The sequence below is a fragment of the Cherax quadricarinatus genome, chromosome 89 (assembly GCF_038502225.1).
Source record: "Cherax quadricarinatus isolate ZL_2023a chromosome 89, ASM3850222v1, whole genome shotgun sequence".
NCBI lineage: Eukaryota > Metazoa > Arthropoda > Malacostraca > Decapoda > Parastacidae > Cherax > Cherax quadricarinatus.
In genome coordinates this window covers 16,760,980-16,781,861 of record NC_091380.1, presented here as the reverse complement: position 1 = coordinate 16,781,861, position 20,882 = coordinate 16,760,980, and the positions used below count along the sequence as shown (strand labels likewise).

The 20,882-nt window shown below is 40.1% G+C and overlaps 1 protein-coding gene across 1 annotated transcript in view; it reads right to left on the bottom strand.

Moving 5' to 3' along the window:
- LOC128697133 (extracellular sulfatase SULF-1 homolog) overlaps positions 1–20,882 on the bottom strand; it is an 849,281-nt gene that overhangs the window by 12,984 nt on the left and 815,415 nt on the right. Inside the window, exon 10 of the mRNA XM_070104220.1 lies at positions 8,354–8,529. Coding sequence (XP_069960321.1) covers positions 8,354–8,529 — 176 coding nt within the window. The remainder of the gene's footprint in view (positions 1–8,353; positions 8,530–20,882) is intronic.

Genomic DNA, 20,882 nt, shown 5'->3' with positions numbered 1-20,882 from the left:
ACCAGGCACTGCCTATATAGCAGCAGTAGCCTGGAACCTAACCTGCTGTGTAAGCAGGCACTGCCTATATAGCAGCAGTAGCCTGGACCCTAACCTGCTGTGTAAGCAGGCACTGCCTATATAACAGCAGTAGCCTGGACCCTAACCTGCTGTGTAAGCAGGCACTGCCTATATAGCAGCAGTAGCCTGGAACCTAACCTGCTGTATAAGCAGGCACTGCCTATATAGCAGCAGTAGCCTGGAAACTAACCTGCTGTGTAAGCAGGCACTGCCTATATAGCAGCAGTAGCCTGGAAGCTAACCTGCTGTGTAAGCAGGCACTGCCTATATAGCAGCAGTAGCCTGGACCCTAACCTGCTGTGTAAGCAGGCACTGCCTATATAACAGCAGTAGCCTGGACCCTAACCTGCTGTGTAAGCAGGCACTGCCTATATAGCAGCAGTAGCCTGGAACCTAACCTGCTGTATAAGCAGGCACTGCCTATATAGCAGCAGTAGCCTGGAACCTAAACTGCTGTATAACCAGGACCCACCTGTACAGTAGTAGCCTGGAACTATACTACTGTGTAAGCAGGACCCACCTGTACAGCAGTAGCCTGGAACCTAAACTGCTGTATAACCAGGACCCACCTGTACAGTAGTAGCCTGGAACTATACTACTGTGTAAGCAGGACCCACCTGTACAGCAGTAGCCTGGAACTTAACCTGCTGTATAAGCAGGACTCTACTGTACAGCGGTAGCCTGGAACTTAACCTGCTGTATAAGCAGGGCCCTCCTGTACAGTAACAGTAGTAGCCCAGAACCTAACCTGCTATAATTACTGGAAATACATGGTCAGAAATCTTTGCCAAGAGGCTGTCAATACAGTGGACCCCCGGCTTACGATATTATTTTATTCCAGAAGTATGTTCAGGTGGAAATAAATGGTATAAAATACCGACACAATGGCAATATAAACACAAATGCAGTATAATGTGATCCTTTATTGACTACGTTTCGCCCACACAGTGGGCTTTTTCAAGTCACAAACAGAACTACCTGGGGTGGAAGGAACGCGAGTATTTATAGTCCGGCTGAGGTCAGGTGAAGAATGCTGCATCTGATGATGTACCGAGTGGGGTTATAGAGTCTAAAAACTTGGGTAGCTTGGAAAGGAGATTGGATAAGTTTGTGAGCAGACCTTCTACAGTGTTCTTATGTGGGATAGCGATGAAGAAGTTTCTTGGCAAGTGGTTCAGCTATGTTATAGAAGCCACTATTCTGGTTGAAGTTGTCGGATATAGAAATAAGTGATGATTCCAGGATTCTTCGGTATTGAGTGTTGTCTTCTGTGGCGATAAGTCTTGAGTTTCTGTAGTTTATCAAGTGGTTGTGTGAATTACGGTGTTGTACGCAGGCATTCCTTGTGTCGTCAGACCTGCTTGCGTATTGGTGTTCTGAAATACGTGTTTGGAGGTCCCTTGATGTTTCGCCCACGTATAACTTGTTGCAGTCATTACAAGGGATTATGTATACCCCTGCAGAGGATGGAGGCTTGTCCTGCCTACTACTGGTGATGTCCTTGATGGTCGTGGTTGTGGAGGTAGATACTTGGAATGATGTTTTGGCAAAGATGTTGGAAACATGTTTGGCAATGGAGTTGGTGGGAAGGACTATGTATCTCTTCTCGGCAGTGTCTTCTCTGGGTGTGTTGAAGATGTTTAATGCTCGCCGTCTGCAGTCTCTGATGAAGTGACGAGGATAGTGGAGTTTAGAAAATATTTGTTCAATTATAGTGCATTCTTCCTCAAGGAACTCGTTGCTGCAGATTCTGAGTGCACGCAGGAAGAAGCCTATAATTACACCACGTTTGGTTTTGGTGTCGTGGTGAGAGTAGAAGTGGAGAAGATCGTTTTGGTTGGTGGGTTTTCGATAGACTTTAAAACGAAGTTCGTGGTCAGCTTTGCAGAGCAGAACATCAAGGAAAGGAAGAGTGTTGTCGACTTCTTCTTCAAGTGTGAACTGGATTGAAGGCTCGACCTGGTTGAGCTTGTCTTGGAGAGCTTGAACGTTGAAGCGTTTAGGAGTTATGAGGAGAATGTCGTCAACATAACGGAGCCAGGTGACAGACGAAGGAATAATGGTGGAGAAACGTTCGGCTTCTAGATGTTCCATGTATAGGTTCGCCAGGACTGCACTGAGTGGCGAACCCATGGGTAGTCCAAAAGTCTGCTGAAAGAGGTGATTTTCGAAAGAGAAACACGTAAAGCCAACACATAGTTCAACAAGGTCGATGAAATCGCTGGCTGGAATGGGAAGATCAAGTGAATCGTCAATTTTCCTGCGCAAGAGATCGATGGCTTGTGTAGTAGGTACTTTGGTGAATAGGGAAGTCACGTCAAGGCTGGAAAGTTTCTTGTTCCTGATGTTGATGTTGCGAATGCGATTGAGAAGATCACCTGAGTGTTTGAGATGTGCTGGACTGATAGTGCCCAAGAGTTTAGAGAGGTGTTTGGCGAGAATTCCTGAGAGCTGGTGGGGAGCACTGCCTATTCCCGAGGATATGGGCCTCAGTGGGATACCAGGCTTGTGAGTCTTTGGCAGGCCGTACATTCTGGCAGGTCTGGGGTTGCTGGGCATGGTGTGCAGAAGTTTCTTCCCTTGTTCTGAGCCCCTCAGAATGCGGCGAGTCCTTTGAAGAAAAGTTTTAGTAAGGTTGTCCACTTGGTTAGTTGTGAGAGGTTTGTAGGTATCTGGGTCATTAAGTAGATTGAGCATTTTGTTCCTGTAATCGTCAGTGTTCATGATAACAACACCACCTCCTTTATCAGCGGTGGTGACCCTGATGGTCGTGTCTTCTGCTAAACCTTTGAGTGCATTGATGTAACGTCGAGGTATGACTGGGGAGCTGCGTGTTGAGATGGCTGCTGAGATGATGCCTTGAAGATAGCCTTTTTGGAAGTCGGAGTCATTGTGTCTGTAGTTTTTGGCGATGAAATTGAGGTCTTGTTTTGGTTTCGTAATTCCTGTTGCGAATTTGAGGCCTAAGCTGAGGGCTTCAGTTTCTGTGGTTGACAGTGGACGAGATGAAAGATTTTGAATAATTTCAGGTCTTCCTAAACTTTTCCAATTACTATTATCGCAGAGTGTTTGTAGTTTCCTAGTAAGTCTGATCTTCTGTTGAACATTCGCTGTGGTAACTCTGCTGCGAATGATTTCGGCGGTGCGTCTGTTCATGTTGCCCCGGAGTGTTGTGCCTAGTGTTCTGGCTTGGAGGAAAGCTTCCTTTGTAGCATTGTTTAAGTCATCTGCACACTCTTCAAGGTAGGTCCGAGCTGTAGCGGAGAAAGGTGGTTTGATGTTGGCAATTTGAGGAGGAGTAGATCTTGGTAAGACCATTTCTTGGATGCAATCACGAAGAAAATTGTGTCTGTTGCGAAGTGAGTAAGCTTTTAGAAGAAGGTCCAGGTACAACACCGTAATTCACACAACCACTTGATAAACTACAGAAACTCAAGACTTATCGCCACAGAAGACAACACTCAATACCGAAGAATCCTGGAATCATCACTCATTTCCAAGCTACCCAAGTTTTTAGACTCTATAACCCCACTCGGTACATCATCAGATGCAGCATTCTTCACCTGACCTCAGCTGGACTATAAATACTCGCGTTCCTTCCACCCCAGGTAGTTCTGTTTGTGACTTGAAAAAGCCCACTGTGTGGGCGAAACGTAGTCAATAAAGGATCACATTATACTGCATTTGTGTTTATATTGCCATTGTGTCGGTATTTTATACCATTTATTTCCATCGTGTCAAACACTGCAGTAGAAATGGATCCTTCACACAGAGAATACCTGGACCTTCTTCTAAAAGCTTACTCACTTCGCAACAGACACAATTTTCTTCGTGATTGCATCCAAGAAATGGTCTTACCAAGATCTACTCCTCCTCAAATTGCCAACATCAAACCACCTTTCTCCGCTACAGCTCGGACCTACCTTGAAGAGTGTGCAGATGACTTAAACAATGCTACAAAGGAAGCTTTCCTCCAAGCCAGAACACTAGGCACAACACTCCGGGGCAACATGAACAGACGCACCGCCGAAATCATTCGCAGCAGAGTTACCACAGCGAATGTTCAACAGAAGATCAGACTTACTAGGAAACTACAAACACTCTGCGATAATAGTAATTGGAAAAGTTTAGGAAGACCTGAAATTATTCAAAATCTTTCATCTCGTCCACTGTCAACCACAGAAACTGAAGCCCTCAGCTTAGGCCTCAAATTCGCAACAGGAATTACGAAACCAAAACAAGACCTCAATTTCATCGCCAAAAACTACAGACACAATGACTCCGACTTCCAAAAAGGCTATCTTCAAGGCATCATCTCAGCAGCCATCTCAACACGCAGCTCCCCAGTCATACCTCGACGTTACATCAATGCACTCAAAGGTTTAGCAGAAGACACGACCATCAGGGTCACCACCGCTGATAAAGGAGGTGGTGTTGTTATCATGAACACTGACGATTACAGGAACAAAATGCTCAATCTACTTAATGACCCAGATACCTACAAACCTCTCACAACTAACCAAGTGGACAACCTTACTAAAACTTTTCTTCAAAGGACTCGCCGCATTCTGAGGGGCTCAGAACAAGGGAAGAAACTTCTGCACACCATGCCCAGCAACCCCAGACCTGCCAGAATGTACGGCCTGCCAAAGACTCACAAGCCTGGTATCCCACTGAGGCCCATATCCTCGGGAATAGGCAGTGCTCCCCACCAGCTCTCAGGAATTCTCGCCAAACACCTCTCTAAACTCTTGGGCACTATCAGTCCAGCACATCTCAAACACTCAGGTGATCTTCTCAATCGCATTCGCAACATCAACATCAGGAACAAGAAACTTTCCAGCCTTGACGTGACTTCCCTATTCACCAAAGTACCTACTACACAAGCCATCGATCTCTTGCGCAGGAAAATTGACGATTCACTTGATCTTCCCATTCCAGCCAGCGATTTCATCGACCTTGTTGAACTATGTGTTGGCTTTACGTGTTTCTCTTTCGAAAATCACCTCTTTCAGCAGACTTTTGGACTACCCATGGGTTCGCCACTCAGTGCAGTCCTGGCGAACCTATACATGGAACATCTAGAAGCCGAACGTTTCTCCACCATTATTCCTTCGTCTGTCACCTGGCTCCGTTATGTTGACGACATTCTCCTCATAACTCCTAAACGCTTCAACGTTCAAGCTCTCCAAGACAAGCTCAACCAGGTCGAGCCTTCAATCCAGTTCACACTTGAAGAAGAAGTCGACAACACTCTTCCTTTCCTTGATGTCCTGCTCTGCAAAGCTGACCACGAACTTCGTTTTAAAGTCTATCGAAAACCCACCAACCAAAACGATCTTCTCCACTTCTACTCTCACCACGACACCAAAACCAAACGTGGTGTAATTATAGGCTTCTTCCTGCGTGCACTCAGAATCTGCAGCAACGAGTTCCTTGAGGAAGAATGCACTATAATTGAACAAATATTTTCTAAACTCCACTATCCTCGTCACTTCATCAGAGACTGCAGACGGCGAGCATTAAACATCTTCAACACACCCAGAGAAGACACTGCCGAGAAGAGATACATAGTCCTTCCCACCAACTCCATTGCCAAACATGTTTCCAACATCTTTGCCAAAACATCATTCCAAGTATCTACCTCCACAACCACGACCATCAAGGACATCACCAGTAGTAGGCAGGACAAGCCTCCATCCTCTGCAGGGGTATACATAATCCCTTGTAATGACTGCAACAAGTTATACGTGGGCGAAACATCAAGGGACCTCCAAACACGTATTTCAGAACACCAATACGCAAGCAGGTCTGACGACACAAGGAATGCCTGCGTACAACACCGTAATTCACACAACCACTTGATAAACTACAGAAACTCAAGACTTATCGCCACAGAAGACAACACTCAATACCGAAGAATCCTGGAATCATCACTTATTTCTATATCCGACAACTTCAACCAGAATAGTGGCTTCTATAACATAGCTGAACCACTTGCCAAGAAACTTCTTCATCGCTATCCCACATAAGAACACTGTAGAAGGTCTGCTCACAAACTTATCCAATCTCCTTTCCAAGCTACCCAAGTTTTTAGACTCTATAACCCCACTCGGTACATCATCAGATGCAGCATTCTTCACCTGACCTCAGCCGGACTATAAATACTCGCGTTCCTTCCACCCCAGGTAGTTCTGTTTGTGACTTGAAAAAGCCCACTGTGTGGGCGAAACGTAGTCAATAAAGGGATTAGGTTTACAGGAGAGCTCTACTTATACAGCAGGTTAGGTTTACTGGAGGGCCCCACTTATACAGCAGGTTAGGTTCCAGGCTACTGCTGTAAAGTGAAACCTCATCTTTTTTCACTTTCAAATGCATATAAAAGCCTGATAATATGTTAACACTATGATGTATTAACCCGTAAACGGTCCAAACGTATATATACGTTTTTACCGCTAGTGCCCCAAAAGTATATATACGTTTTATGTGTCCTACATTTAACATTGCCACAATAAGCCTGAGTCACCTAGACATGTGAGAATGGGAGTGAGCAATAGAGCTAGGCCTAAAAAATGTATATACAAAATGGCCTCACTTATAGGGCAGGTTAAGTTCCAGGTTACCGCTGGAAAGCCGACATTGCCAGAAAATAAACGTAAGATACGTAGTTAACCCATAAACGGTCCAAACGTATATATACGTTTGGGGCACTAGCGGTAAAAACGTATATATACGTTTGAGGCACTAGCGGTAAAAATGTATATATACGTTTGGGGCACTAGCGGTAAAAACGTATATATACGTTTGAGGCACTAGCGGTAAAAACGTATATATACGTTTGAGGCACTAGCGGTAAAAACGTATATATACGTTTGAGGCACTAGCGGTAAAAACGTATATATACGTTTGGGGCACTAGTGGTAAAAACGTATATATACGTTTGAGGCACTAGCGGTAAAAACGTATATATACGTTTGGACTGTTTACGGGTTAAGTGAACAACAGTACAATTTTAAGTATGCAATTATACACAAAAGAGGTAATTAAATGAGAATATTGGAATTTTAAGTTTGTATTCTTTCTTTAAAATGATTCAGTGATCTTAGATTAATTGGGATTTTTGAAGCAGTTTGAAAACTGGTCGTAAGTCTTCAGTGTTGTTCACTGTGTGAACAACACTGTGTGAACAACACTGTGTGAACAACACTGTGTGAACAACACTGTGTGAACAACACTGTGTGAACAACACTTCGCTGTGTGAACAACACTGTGTGAACAACACTGTGTGAATAACACTGTGTGAACAACACTTCACTGTGTGAACAACACTGTGTGAACAACACTGTGTGAACAACACTTCGCTGTGTGAACAACACTGTGTGAACAACACTGTGTGAACAACGCTTCACTGTGTGAACAACACTGTGTGAACAACGCTTCACTGTGTGAACAACGCTTCACTGTGTGAACAACGTTTCACTGTGTGAACAATGTTTCACTGTGTGAACAACACTGTGTGAACAACGCTTCACTGTGTGAACAACGTTTCACTGTGTGAACAACGTTTCACTGTGTGAACAATGTTTCACTGTGTGAACAACACTGTGTGAACAACGCTTCACTGTGTGAACAACGTTTCACTGTGTGAACAACGTTTCACTGTGTGAACAACGTTTCACTGTGTGAACAACGTTTCACTGTGTGAACAACGTTTCACTGTGTGAACAACGTTTCACTGTGTGAACAACGTTTCACTGTGTGAACGTTTCACTGTGTGAACGTTTCACTGTGTGTACAGCTTCATCAAGTCATGGCCAGACGATGCTCTACGCAGGTCAAAACGATGTCCCAATAAATGATATCTTTTCAATGTGTCTCCTGAAGGGAGGTTCCTCGAAGCCTGTATGGAGCTTCTGATCCAAGGAATTGGACCAGCTTTCCTCTTCCATGGATCAAACCTGATTGTCTCCCATTCCCTAGGCACTGCATAGCCCCTTCTAAATATGCTTCCCATCCCATATAATACTATTTTGTGGTGTGTGTTGTAAGAAGCAACTAAAATGCCGGGAGCAAGGGCGTAGTAACCCCCTTCTCCTGTATAAATTGCTAAATGTAAAAAAAACAAAAGAAAAAAATTTCTATAGACAGCATTTCTTCTTTTTCAGGTCACCGTGCCTTGGTGGGAGATGGCCAGCGTATTAAAAAAAATTACAACGTGTCTTATCTTGACTACTGCTAACAGAAAGTCATACGTAACTAGGATCAGTAATTACTATGGAGATAATATACTCACTGCCTTCCAGGTTCAATTCCAGGTCCCCTCACCAGGAAGGGGACCTTAATGTCAAATTCAAATGGCATAGATTTGCCCTTGACAAGTCCAAACTGACCCAGGTGGTAGCCGTGGTCGCTCGTGTAGAAGATGTAAGTGTTGTTGAGCTCGCCCAGAACTTCAAGTGCATTGACAACCTTCAACAACACTTTAGTGGTTAATATATGTTACTCACGGCATTATACAATTTATCACAATGCAGGTGGTCATCAGCTTACGATGGGGCCACATTATTGAGTATGATAAGCTAAATATAAGGGGCTACGTTATTGAGTATGATATGCTAAATAAATTACTACTGAATTTCCGTAACTAAATACCAGTATTGAAAAGTAAATAAATTAATACACCTACCGTCTGACTTACGACCTGCTCGACATATGACCATTCGAATTATGACCGTGTGTTTTATGATAAATTTCTGGGAAATAAACAACTGTTTGTACACAGTGTTTATCCTAAAAATGAAATACCAAAACAAAACAATAAAATCAAATCAATACAAAAACGTGATGTTGATAATCAGTAGTAAGGTTTGACTTACGTCCAGCTTGACTGACGACCGGTTGGTCGGAACCAAGCTCGGTCATAAGTCGGATGGTAGGTGTACAAGTTACGGGCTTGTTGCCTTCATGCTGGGTAATTATCATTAGCATTATCTCCAAAATACAGTGGACCCCCGGTTAACGATATTTTTTCACTCCAGAAGTATGTTCAGGTGCCAGTACTGACCGAATTTGTTCCCATAAGGAATATTGTGAAGTAGATTAGTCCATTTCAGACTCCCAAACATACACGTACAAACGCACTTACATAAATACACTTACATAATTGGTCGCATTCGGAGGTAATCGTTATGCGGGGGTCCACTGTAATTGGTTTTGCACAAAGATAAAGTCGAACTATGGTACGCAGAGAGGCACGTGGACATGAACTCTGAGACTGTATCAAACAATACATGAACTCTGACACTATAATAATCAATAAATAATTCTTCTTGCCCTTTTTCTTAAATAATATCCACAATAATTTCTTGGAAAATAATTGATTTTAACAAATATTTAATCAATACAATACTTAAAATACTTTCTGAATAAGAGAAAATTTTAGAAACAACTTAATTTTAATGAACGTTATATAAAGGCAATATTTTTTTTGATAAGAAATGTAACTTAATATTGTAGCTCAAGTGATTCATAATGAACCATGTTAGTAATGAACCATGTTAGTAATGAACCATGTTAGTAATGAACCATGTCAGTAATGAACCATGTTAGTAATGAACCATGTTAGTAATGAACCATGTTAGTAATGAACCATGTTAGTAATGAACCATGTCAGTAATGAACCATGTTAGTAATGAACCATGTCAGTAATGAACCATGTTAGTAATGAACCATGTCAGTAATGAACCATGTTAGTAATGAACCATGTTAGTAATGAACCATGTCAGTAATGAACCATGTCAGTAATGAACCATGTTAGTAATGAACCATGTTAGTAATGAACCATGTCAGTAATGAACCATGTCAGTAATGAACCATGTCAGTAATGAACCATGTCAGTAATGAACCATGTCAGTAATGAACCATGTTAGTAATGAACCATGTCAGTAATGAACCATGTTAGTAATGAACCATGTCAGTAATGAACCATGTTAGTAATGAACCATGTTAGTAATGAACCATGTCAGTAATGAACCATGTCAGTAATGAACCATGTTAGTAATGAACCATGTCAGTAATGAACCATGTCAGTAATGAACCATGTTAGTAATGAACCATGTCAGTAATGAACCATGTCAGTAATGAACCATGTTAGTAATGAACCATGTCAGTAATGAACCATGTTAGTAATGAACCATGTCAGTAATGAACCATGTTAGTAATGAACCATGTTAGTAATGAACCATGTCAGTAATGAACCATGTCAGTAATGAACCATGTTAGTAATGAACCATGTCAGTAATGAACCATGTCAGTAATGAACCATGTTAGTAATGAACCATGTTAGTAATGAACCATGTTAGTAATGAACCATGTTAGTAATGAACCATGTTAGTAATGAACCATGTCAGTAATGAACCATGTTAGTAATGAACCATGTCAGTAATGAACCATGTTAGTAATGAACCATGTCAGTAATGAACCATGTCAGTAATGAACCATGTCAGTAATGAACCATGTCAGTAATGAACCATGTTAGTAATGAACCATGTCAGTAATGAACCATGTCAGTAATGAACCATGTCAGTAATGAACCATGTTAGTAATGAACCATGTCAGTAATGAACCATGTTAGTAATGAACCATGTTAGTAATGAACCATGTCAGTAATGAACCATGTCAGTAATGAACCATGTCAGTAATGAACCATGTCAGTAATGAACCATGTCAGTAATGAACCATGTTAGTAATGAACCATGTTAGTAATGAACCATGTCAGTAATGAACCATGTCAGTAATGAACCATGTTAGTAATGAACCATGTCAGTAATGAACCATGTTAGTAATGAACCATGTCAGTAATGAACCATGTCAGTAATGAACCATGTCAGTAATGAACCATGTTAGTAATGAACCATGTCAGTAATGAACCATGTCAGTAATGAACCATGTTAGTAATGAACCATGTCAGTAATGAACCATGTCAGTAATGAACCATGTTAGTAATGAACCATGTCAGTAATGAACCATGTTAGTAATGAACCATGTCAGTAATGAACCATGTTAGTAATGAACCATGTTAGTAATGAACCATGTCAGTAATGAACCATGTCAGTAATGAACCATGTTAGTAATGAACCATGTCAGTAATGAACCATGTCAGTAATGAACCATGTCAGTAATAAACCATGTCAGTAATGAACCATGTTAGTAATGAACCATGTCAGTAATGAACCATGTCAGTAATGAACCATGTTAGTAATGAACCATGTCAGTAATGAACCATGTCAGTAATGAACCATGTCAGTAATGAACCATGTTAGTAATGAACCATGTTAGTAATGAACCATGTTAGTAATGAACCATGTTAGTAATGAACCATGTCAGTAATGAACCATGTCAGTAATGAACCATGTCAGTAATAAACCATGTAAGTAATGAACCATGTCAGTAATGAACCATGTTAGTAATGAACCATGTCAGTAATGAACAATGTCAGTAATGAACCATGTCAGTAATGAACCATGTCAGTAATGAACCATGTTAGTAATGAACCATGTCAGTAATGAACCATGTCAGTAATGAACCATGTCAGTAATGAACCATGTTAGTAATGAACCATGTCAGTAATGAACCATGTTAGTAATGAACCATGTCAGTAATGAACCATGTTAGTAATGAACCATGTTAGTAATGAACCATGTTAGTAATGAACCATGTCAGTAATGAACCATGTTAGTAATGAACCATGTCAGTAATGAACCATGTCAGTAATGAACCATGTTAGTAATGAACCATGTTAGTAATGAACCATGTCAGTAATGAACCATGTCAGTAATGAACCATGTTAGTAATGAACCATGTTAGTAATGAACCATGTCAGTAATGAACCATGTCAGTAATGAACCATGTCAGTAATGAACCATGTCAGTAATGAACCATGTCAGTAATGAACCATGTCAGTAATGAACCATGTCAGTAATGAACCATGTCAGTAATGAACCATGGGTCAGTAATGAACCATGGGTCAGTAATGAACCATGGGTCAGTAATAAACCATGTCAGTAATGAACCATGTCAGTAATGAACCATGTCAGTAATGAACCATGTCAGTAATGAACCATGGGTCAGTAATGAACCATGGGTCAGTAATGAACCATGTCAGTAATGAACCATGTCAGTAATGAACCATGGGTCAGTAATGAACCATGGGTCAGTAATGAACCATGTTAGTAATGAACCATGTCAGTAATGAACCATGTCAGTAATGAACCATGTCAGTAATGAACCATGTCAGTAATGAACCATGTCAGTAATGAACCATGTCAGTAATGAACCATGTTAGTAATGAACCATGTCAGTAATGAACCATGTCAGTAATGAACCATGGGTCAGTAATGAACCATGTCAGTAATAAACCATGTCAGTAATGAACCATGTCAGTAATGAACCATGTCAGTAATGAACCATGTCAGTAATGAACCATGTCAGTAATGAACCATGTCAGTAATGAACCATGGGTCAGTAATGAACCATGTCAGTAATGAACCATGTCAGTAATGAACCATGTCAGTAATGAACCATGTCAGTAATGAACCATGTCAGTAATGAACCATGGGTCAGTAATGAACCATGTCAGTAATGAACCATGTCAGTAATGAACCATGGGTCAGTAATGAACCATGTCAGTAATGAACCATGTTAGTAATGAACCATGGGTCAGTAATGAACCATGTCAGTAATGAACCATGTCAGTAATGAACCATGTCAGTAATGAACCATGTCAGTAATGAACCATGTTAGTAATGAACCATGTTAGTAATGAACCATGTCAGTAATGAACCATGTTAGTAATGAACCATGTCAGTAATGAACCATGTCAGTAATGAACCATGTCAGTAATGAACCATGTCAGTAATGAACCATGGGTCAGTAATGAACCATGTCAGTAATGAACCATGTTAGTAATGAACCATGGGTCAGTAATGAACCATGTCAGTAATGAACCATGTCAGTAATGAACCATGTCAGTAATGAACCATGGGTCAGTAATGAACCATGTCAGTAATGAACCATGTCAGTAATGAACCATGTCAGTAATGAACCATGTCAGTAATGAAACATGGGTCAGTAATGAACCATGTCAGTAATGAACCATGGGTCAGTAATGAACCATGTCAGTAATGAACCATAGGTCAGTAATGAACCATGTCAGTAATGAACCATGTCAGTAATGAACCATGTCAGTAATGAACCATGTCAGTAATGAACCATGTCAGTAATGAACCATGGGTCAGTAATGAACCATGTCAGTAATGAACCATGTCAGTAATGAACCATGTCAGTAATGAACCATGTCAGTAATGAACCATGGGTCAGTAATGAACCATGGGTCAGTAATGAACCATGTCAGTAATGAACCATGTCAGTAATGAACCATGGGTCAGTAATGAACCATGTCAGTAATGAACCATGTCAGTAATGAACCATGTCAGTAATGAACCATGTCAGTAATGAACCATGGGTCAGTAATGAACCATGCCAGTAATGAACCATGTCAGTAATGAACCATGTCAGTAATGAACCATGTCAGTAATGAACCATGGGTCAGTAATGAACCATGTCAGTAATGAACCATGTCAGTAATGAACCATGTCAGTAATGAACCATGTCAGTAATGAACCATGGGTCAGTAATGAACCATGTCAGTAATGAACCATGTCAGTAATGAACCATGTCAGTGATGAACCATGTCAGTAATGAACCATGTCAGTAAAGAACCATGTCAGTAATGAACCATGTCAGTAATGAACCATGGATCAGTAATGAACCATGTCAGTAATGAACCATGGGTCAGTAATGAACCATGTCAGTAATGAACCATGGGTCAGTAATGAACCATGTCAGTAATGAACCATGTCAGTAATGAACCATGTCAGTAATGAACCATGTCAGTAATGAACCATGTCAGTAATGAACCATGTCAGAAATGAACCATGTTAGTAATGAACCATGTCAGTAATGAACAATGTCAGTAATGAACCATGTCACTAATGAACCATGTCAGTAATGAACCATGTCAGTAATGAACCATGTTAGTAATGATCCATGTCAGTAATGAACCATGTCAGTAATGAACCATGTCAGTAATGAACCATGTCAGTAATGAACCATGTCAGTAATGAACCATGTTAGTAATGAACCATGTCAGTAATGAACCATGTCAGTAATGAACCATGTCAGTAATGAACCATGTCAGTAATGAACCATGTCAGTAATGAACCATGTCAGAAATGAACCATGTCAGTAATGAACCATGTCAGTAATGAACCATGTCAGTAATGAACCATGTCAGTAATGAACCATGTCAGTAATGAACAATGTCAGTAATGAACCATGTCAGTAATGAACCATGTCAGTAATGAACCATGTCAGTAATGAACCATGTCAGTAATGAACCATGTCAGTAATGAACCATGTCAGTAATGAACCATGTTAGTAATGAACCATGTTAGTAATGAACCATGTCAGTAATGAACCATGTCAGTAATGAACCATGTCAGTAATGAACCATGTTAGTAATGAACCATGTCAGTAATGAACCATGTCAGTAATGAACCATGTCAGTAATGAACCATGTCAGTAATGAACCATGTCAGTAATGAACCATGTCAGTAATGAACCATGTCAGTAATGAACCATGTTAGTAATGAACCATGTCAGTAATGAACCATGTCAGTAATGAACCATGGGTCGGTAATGAACCATGTCAGTAATGAACCATGTCAGTAATGAACCATGTCAGTAATGAACCATGTCAGTAATGAACAACGTCAGTAATGAACCATGTCAGTAATGAACCATGTCAGTAATGAACAATGTCAGTAATGAACCATGTCAGTAATGAACCATGTCAGTAATGAACCATGTCAGTAATGAACCATGTTAGTAATGAACCATGTCAGTAATGAACCATGTCAGTAATGAACCATGTCAGTAATGAACCATGTTAGTAATGAACCATGTTAGTAATGAACCATGTCAGTAATGAACCATGGCAGTAATGAACAATGTCAGTAATGAACCATGTCAGTAATGAACCATGTCAGTAATGAACCATGTCAGTAATGAACCATGTCAGTAATGAACTATGTCAGTAATGAACCATGTCAGTAATGAACCATGTGAGTAATGAACCATGTCAGTAATGAACCATGTCAGTAATGAACCATGTCAGTAATGAACCATGTCAATAATGAACCATGTCAGTAATGAACCATGTCAGTAATGAACCATGTCAGTAATGAACCATGTCAGTAATGAACCATGGGTCAGTAATGAACCATGTCAGTAATGAACCATGTCAGTAATGAACCATGTCAGTAATGAACCATGTCAGTAATGAACCATGTCAGTAATGAACCATGTCAGTAATGAACCATGTGAGTAATGAACCATGTCAGTAATGAACCATGTCAGTAATGAACCATGTCAGTAATGAACCATGTCAGTAATGAACCATGTCAGTAATGAACCATGTCAGTAATGAACCATGTCAGTAATGAACCATGGGTCAGTAATGAACCATGTCAGTAATGAACCATGTCAGTAATGAACCATGTCAGTAATGAACCATGTCAGTAATGACCCATGTCAGTAATGAACCATGTCAGTAATGAACTATGGGTCAGTAATGAATGATGTCAGTAATGAACCATGTCAGGAATGAACCATGGGTCAGTAATGAACCATGTCAGTAATGAACCATGTTAGTAATGAACCATGGGTCAGTAATGAACCATGTCAGTAATGAACCATGTCAGTAATGAACCATGTCAGTAATGAACCATGTCAGTAATGAACCATGGGTCAGTAATGAACCATGTCAGTAATGAACCATGTCAGTAATGAACCATGTCAGTAATGAACCATGTCAGTAATGAACCATGTCAGTAATGAACCATGTCAGTAATGAACCATGGGTCAGTAATGAACCATGTCAGTAATGAACCATGGGTCAGTAATGAACCATGTCAGTAATGAACCATGTTAGTAATGAACCATGTTAGTAATGAACCATGTCAGTAATGAACCATGGCAGTAATGAACAATGTCAGTAATGAACCAAGTCAGTAATGAACCATGTCAGTAATGAACCATGTCAGTAATGAACCATGTCAGTAATGAACCATGTCAGTAACGAACCATGTCAGTATTGAACCATGTTAGTAATGAACCATGTCAGTAATGAACCATGTCAGTAATGAAACATGTCAGTAATGAACCATGTCAGTAATGAACCATGTCAGTAATGAACCATGTCAGTAATGAACCATGTCAGTAATGAACCATGTCAGTAATGAACCATGTCAGTAATGAACCATGTCAGTAATGAACCATGTCAGTAACGAACCATGTCAGTAATGAACCATGTCAGTAATGAACCATGTCAGTAATGAACCATGTTAGTAATGAACCATGTCAGTAATGAACCATGTCAGTAATGAACCATGTCAGTAATGAACCATGTCAGTAATGAACCATGTCAGTAATGAACCATGTCAGTAATGAACCATGTCAGTAATGAACCATGGGTCAGTAATGAACCATGTCAGTAATGAACCATGTCAGTAATGAACCATGTCAGTAATGAACCATGTCAGTAATGAACCATGTCAGTAATGAACCATGTCAGTAATGAACCATGGGTCAGTAATGAACCATGTCAGTAATGAACCATGTCAGTAATGAACCATGGGTCAGTAATGAACCATGTCAGTAATGAACCATGTTAGTAATGAACCATGGGTCAGTAATGAACCATGTCAGTAATGAACCATGTCAGTAATGAACCATGTCAGTAATGAACCATGGGTCAGTAATGAACCATGTCAGTAATGAACCATGTCAGTAATGAACCATGTCAGTAATGAACCATGTCAGTAATGAACCATGTCAGTAATGAACCATGTCAGTAATGAACCATGGGTCAGTAATGAACCATGTCAGTAATGAACCATGGGTCAGTAATGAACCATGTCAGTAATGAACCATGGGTCAGTAATGAACCATGTCAGTAATGAACCATGTCAGTAATGAACCATGTCAGTAATGAACCATGTCAGCAATGAACCATGTCAGTAATGAACCATGTCAGTAATGAACCATGGGTCAGTAATGAACCATGTCAGTAATGAACCATGTCAGTAATGAACCATGTCAGTAATGAACCATGTCAGTAATGAACCATGGGTCAGTAATGAACCATGTCAGTAATGAACCATGTCAGTAATGAACCATGGGTCAGTAATGAACCATGTCAGTAATGAACCATGTCAGTAATGAACCATGTCAGTAATGAACCATGTCAGTAATGAACCATGGGTCAGTAATGAACCATGTCAGTAATGAACCATGTCAGTAATCAACCATGTCAGTAATGAACCATGTCAGTAATGAACCATGGGTCAGTAATGAACCATGTCAGTAATGAACCATGTTAGTAATGAACCATGTCAGTAATGAACCATGTCAGTAATGAACCATGTCAGTAATGAACCATGTCAGTAATGAACCATGTCAGTAAAGAACCATGTTAGTAATGAACCATGTCAGTAATGAACCATGGGTCAGTAATGAACCATGTCAGTAATGAACCATGGGTCAGTAATGAACCATGTCACTAATGAACCATGGGTCAGTAATGAACCATGTCAGTAATGAACCATGTCAGTAATGAACCATGTCAGTAATGAACCATGTCAGTAATGAACCATGTCAGTAATGAACCATGGGTCAGTAATGAACCATGTCAGTAATGAACCATGTCAGGAATGAAGCATGGGTCAGTAATGAACCATGTCAGTAATGAACCATGTTAGTAATGAACCATGGGTCAGTAATGAACCATGTCAGTAATGAACCATGTCAGTAATGAACCATGTCAGTAATGAACCATGTCAGTAATGAACCATGTCAGTAATGAACCATGTTAGTAATGAACCATGTTAGTAATGAACCATGTCAGTAATGAACCATGTTAGTAATGAACCATGTCAGTAATGAACCATGTCAGTAATGAACCATGTCAGTAATGAACCATGTCAGTAATGAACCATGTCAGTAATGAACCATGGGTCAGTAATGAACCATGTCAGTAATGAACCATGTTAGTAATGAACCATGGGTCAGTAATGAACTATGTCAGTAATGAACCATGTCAGTAATGAACCATGTCAGTAATGAACCATGTCAGTAATGAACCATGGGTCAGTAATGAACCATGTCAGTAATGAACCATATCAGTAATGAACAATGTCAGTAATGAACCATGTCAGTAATGAACCATGTCAGTAATGAACCATGTCAGTAATGAACCATGTCAGTAATGAACCATGGGTCAGTAATGAACCATATCAGTAATGAACCATGGGTCAGTAATGAACCATGTCAGTAATGAACCATGGGTCAGTAATGAACCATGTCAGTAATGAACCATGTCAGTAATGAACCATGTCAGTAATGAACCATGTCCGCAATGAACCATGTCAGTAATGAACCATGTCAGTAATGAACCATGGGTCAGTAATGAACCATGTCAGTAATGAACCATGTCAGTAATGAACCATGTCAGTAATGAACCATGTCAGTAATGAACCATGGGTCAGTAATGAACCATGTCAGTAATGAACCATGTCAGTAATGAACCATGTCAGTAATGAACCATGTCAGTAATGAACCATGTCAGTAATGAACCATGTCAGTAATGAACCATGTCAGTAATGAACCATGGGTCAGTAATGAACCATGTCAGTAATGAACCATGGGTCAGTAATGAACCATGTCAGTAATGAACCATGGGTCAGTAATGAACCATGTCAGTAATGAACCATGTCAGTAATGAACCATGTCAGTAATGAACCATGTCAGCAATGAACCATGTCAGTAATGAACCATGTCAGTAATGAACCATGGGTCAGTAATGAACCATGTCAGTAATGAACCATGTCAGTAATGAACCATGTCAGTAATGAACCATGTCAGTAATGAACCATGGGTCAGTAATGAACCATGTCAGTAATGAACCATGTCAGTAATGAACCGTGGGTCAGTAATGAACCATGTCAGTAATGAACCATGTCAGTAATGAACCATGTCAGCAATGAACCATGTCAGTAATGAACCATGGGTCAGTAATGAACCATGTCAGTAATGAACCATGTCAGTAATCAACCATGTCAGTAATGAACCATGTCAGTAATGAACCATGGGTCAGTAATGAACCATGTCAGTAATGAACCATGTTAGTAATGAACCATGTCAGTAATGAACCATGTCAGTAATGAACCATGTCAGTAATGAACCATGTCAGTAATGAACCATGTCAGTAAAGAACCATGTTAGTAATGAACCATGTCAGTAATGAACCATGGGTCAGTAATGAACCATGTTAGTAATGAACCATGGGTCAGTAATGAACCATGTCAGTAATGAACCATGGGTCAGTAATGAACCATGTCAGTAATGAACCATGTCAGTAATGAACCATGTCAGTAATGAACCATGTCAGTAATGAACCATGTCAGTAATGAACCATGTCAGTAATGAACCATGGGTCAGTAATGAACCATGTCAGTAATGAACCATGTCAGGAATGAACCATGGGTCAGTAATGAACCATGTCAGTAATGAACCATGTTAGTAATGAACCATGGGTCAGTAATGAACCATGTCAGTAATGAACCATGTCAGTAATGAACCATGTCAGTAATGAACCATGTCAGTAATGAACCATGTCAGTAATGAACCATGTTAGTAATGAACCATGTTAGTAATGAACCATGTCAGTAATGAACCATGTTAGTAATGAACCATGTCAGTAATGAACCATGTCAGTAATGAACCATGTCAGTAATGAACCATGTCAGTAATGAACCATGTCAGTAATGAACCATGGGTCAGTAATGAACCATGTCAGTAATGAACCATGTTAGTAATGAACCATGGGTCAGTAATGAACCATGTCAGTAATGAACCATGTCAGTAATGAACCATGTCAGTAATGAACCATGTCAGTAATGAACCATGTCAGTAATGAACTATGGGTCAGTAATGAACCATGTCAGTAATGAACCATGTCAGTAATGAACCATGTCAGTAATGAACCATGTCAGTAATGAACCATGTCAGTAATGAACCATGTCAGTAATGAACCATGTCAGTAATGAACCATGGGTCAGTAATGAACCATGTCAGTAATGAACCATGGGTCAGTAATGAACCATGTCAGTAATGAACCATGGGTCAGTAATGAACCATGTCAGTAATGAACTATGTCAGAAATGAACCATGTCAGTAATGAACCATGTCCGCAATGAACCATGTCAGTAATGAACCATGTCAGTAATGAACCATGGGTCAGTAATGAACCATGTCAGTAATGAACCATGTCAGTAATGAACCATGTCAGTAATGTACCATGTCAGTAATGAAAAAATGGGTCAGTAATGAACCATGTCAGTAATGAACCATGTCAGTAATGAACCATGGGTCAGTAATGAACCATGTCAGTAATGAACCATGTCAGTATTGAACCATGTCAGTAATGAACCATGGGTCAGTAATGAACCATGTCAGTAATGAACCATGTCAGTAATCAACCATGTCAGTAATGAACCATGTCAGTAACGAACCATGGGTCAGTAATGAACCATGTCAGTAATGAACCATGTTAGTAATGAACCATGTCAGTAATGAACCATGTCAGTAATGAACCATGGGTCAGTAATGAACCATGTCAGTAATGAACCATGTCAGTAATGAAC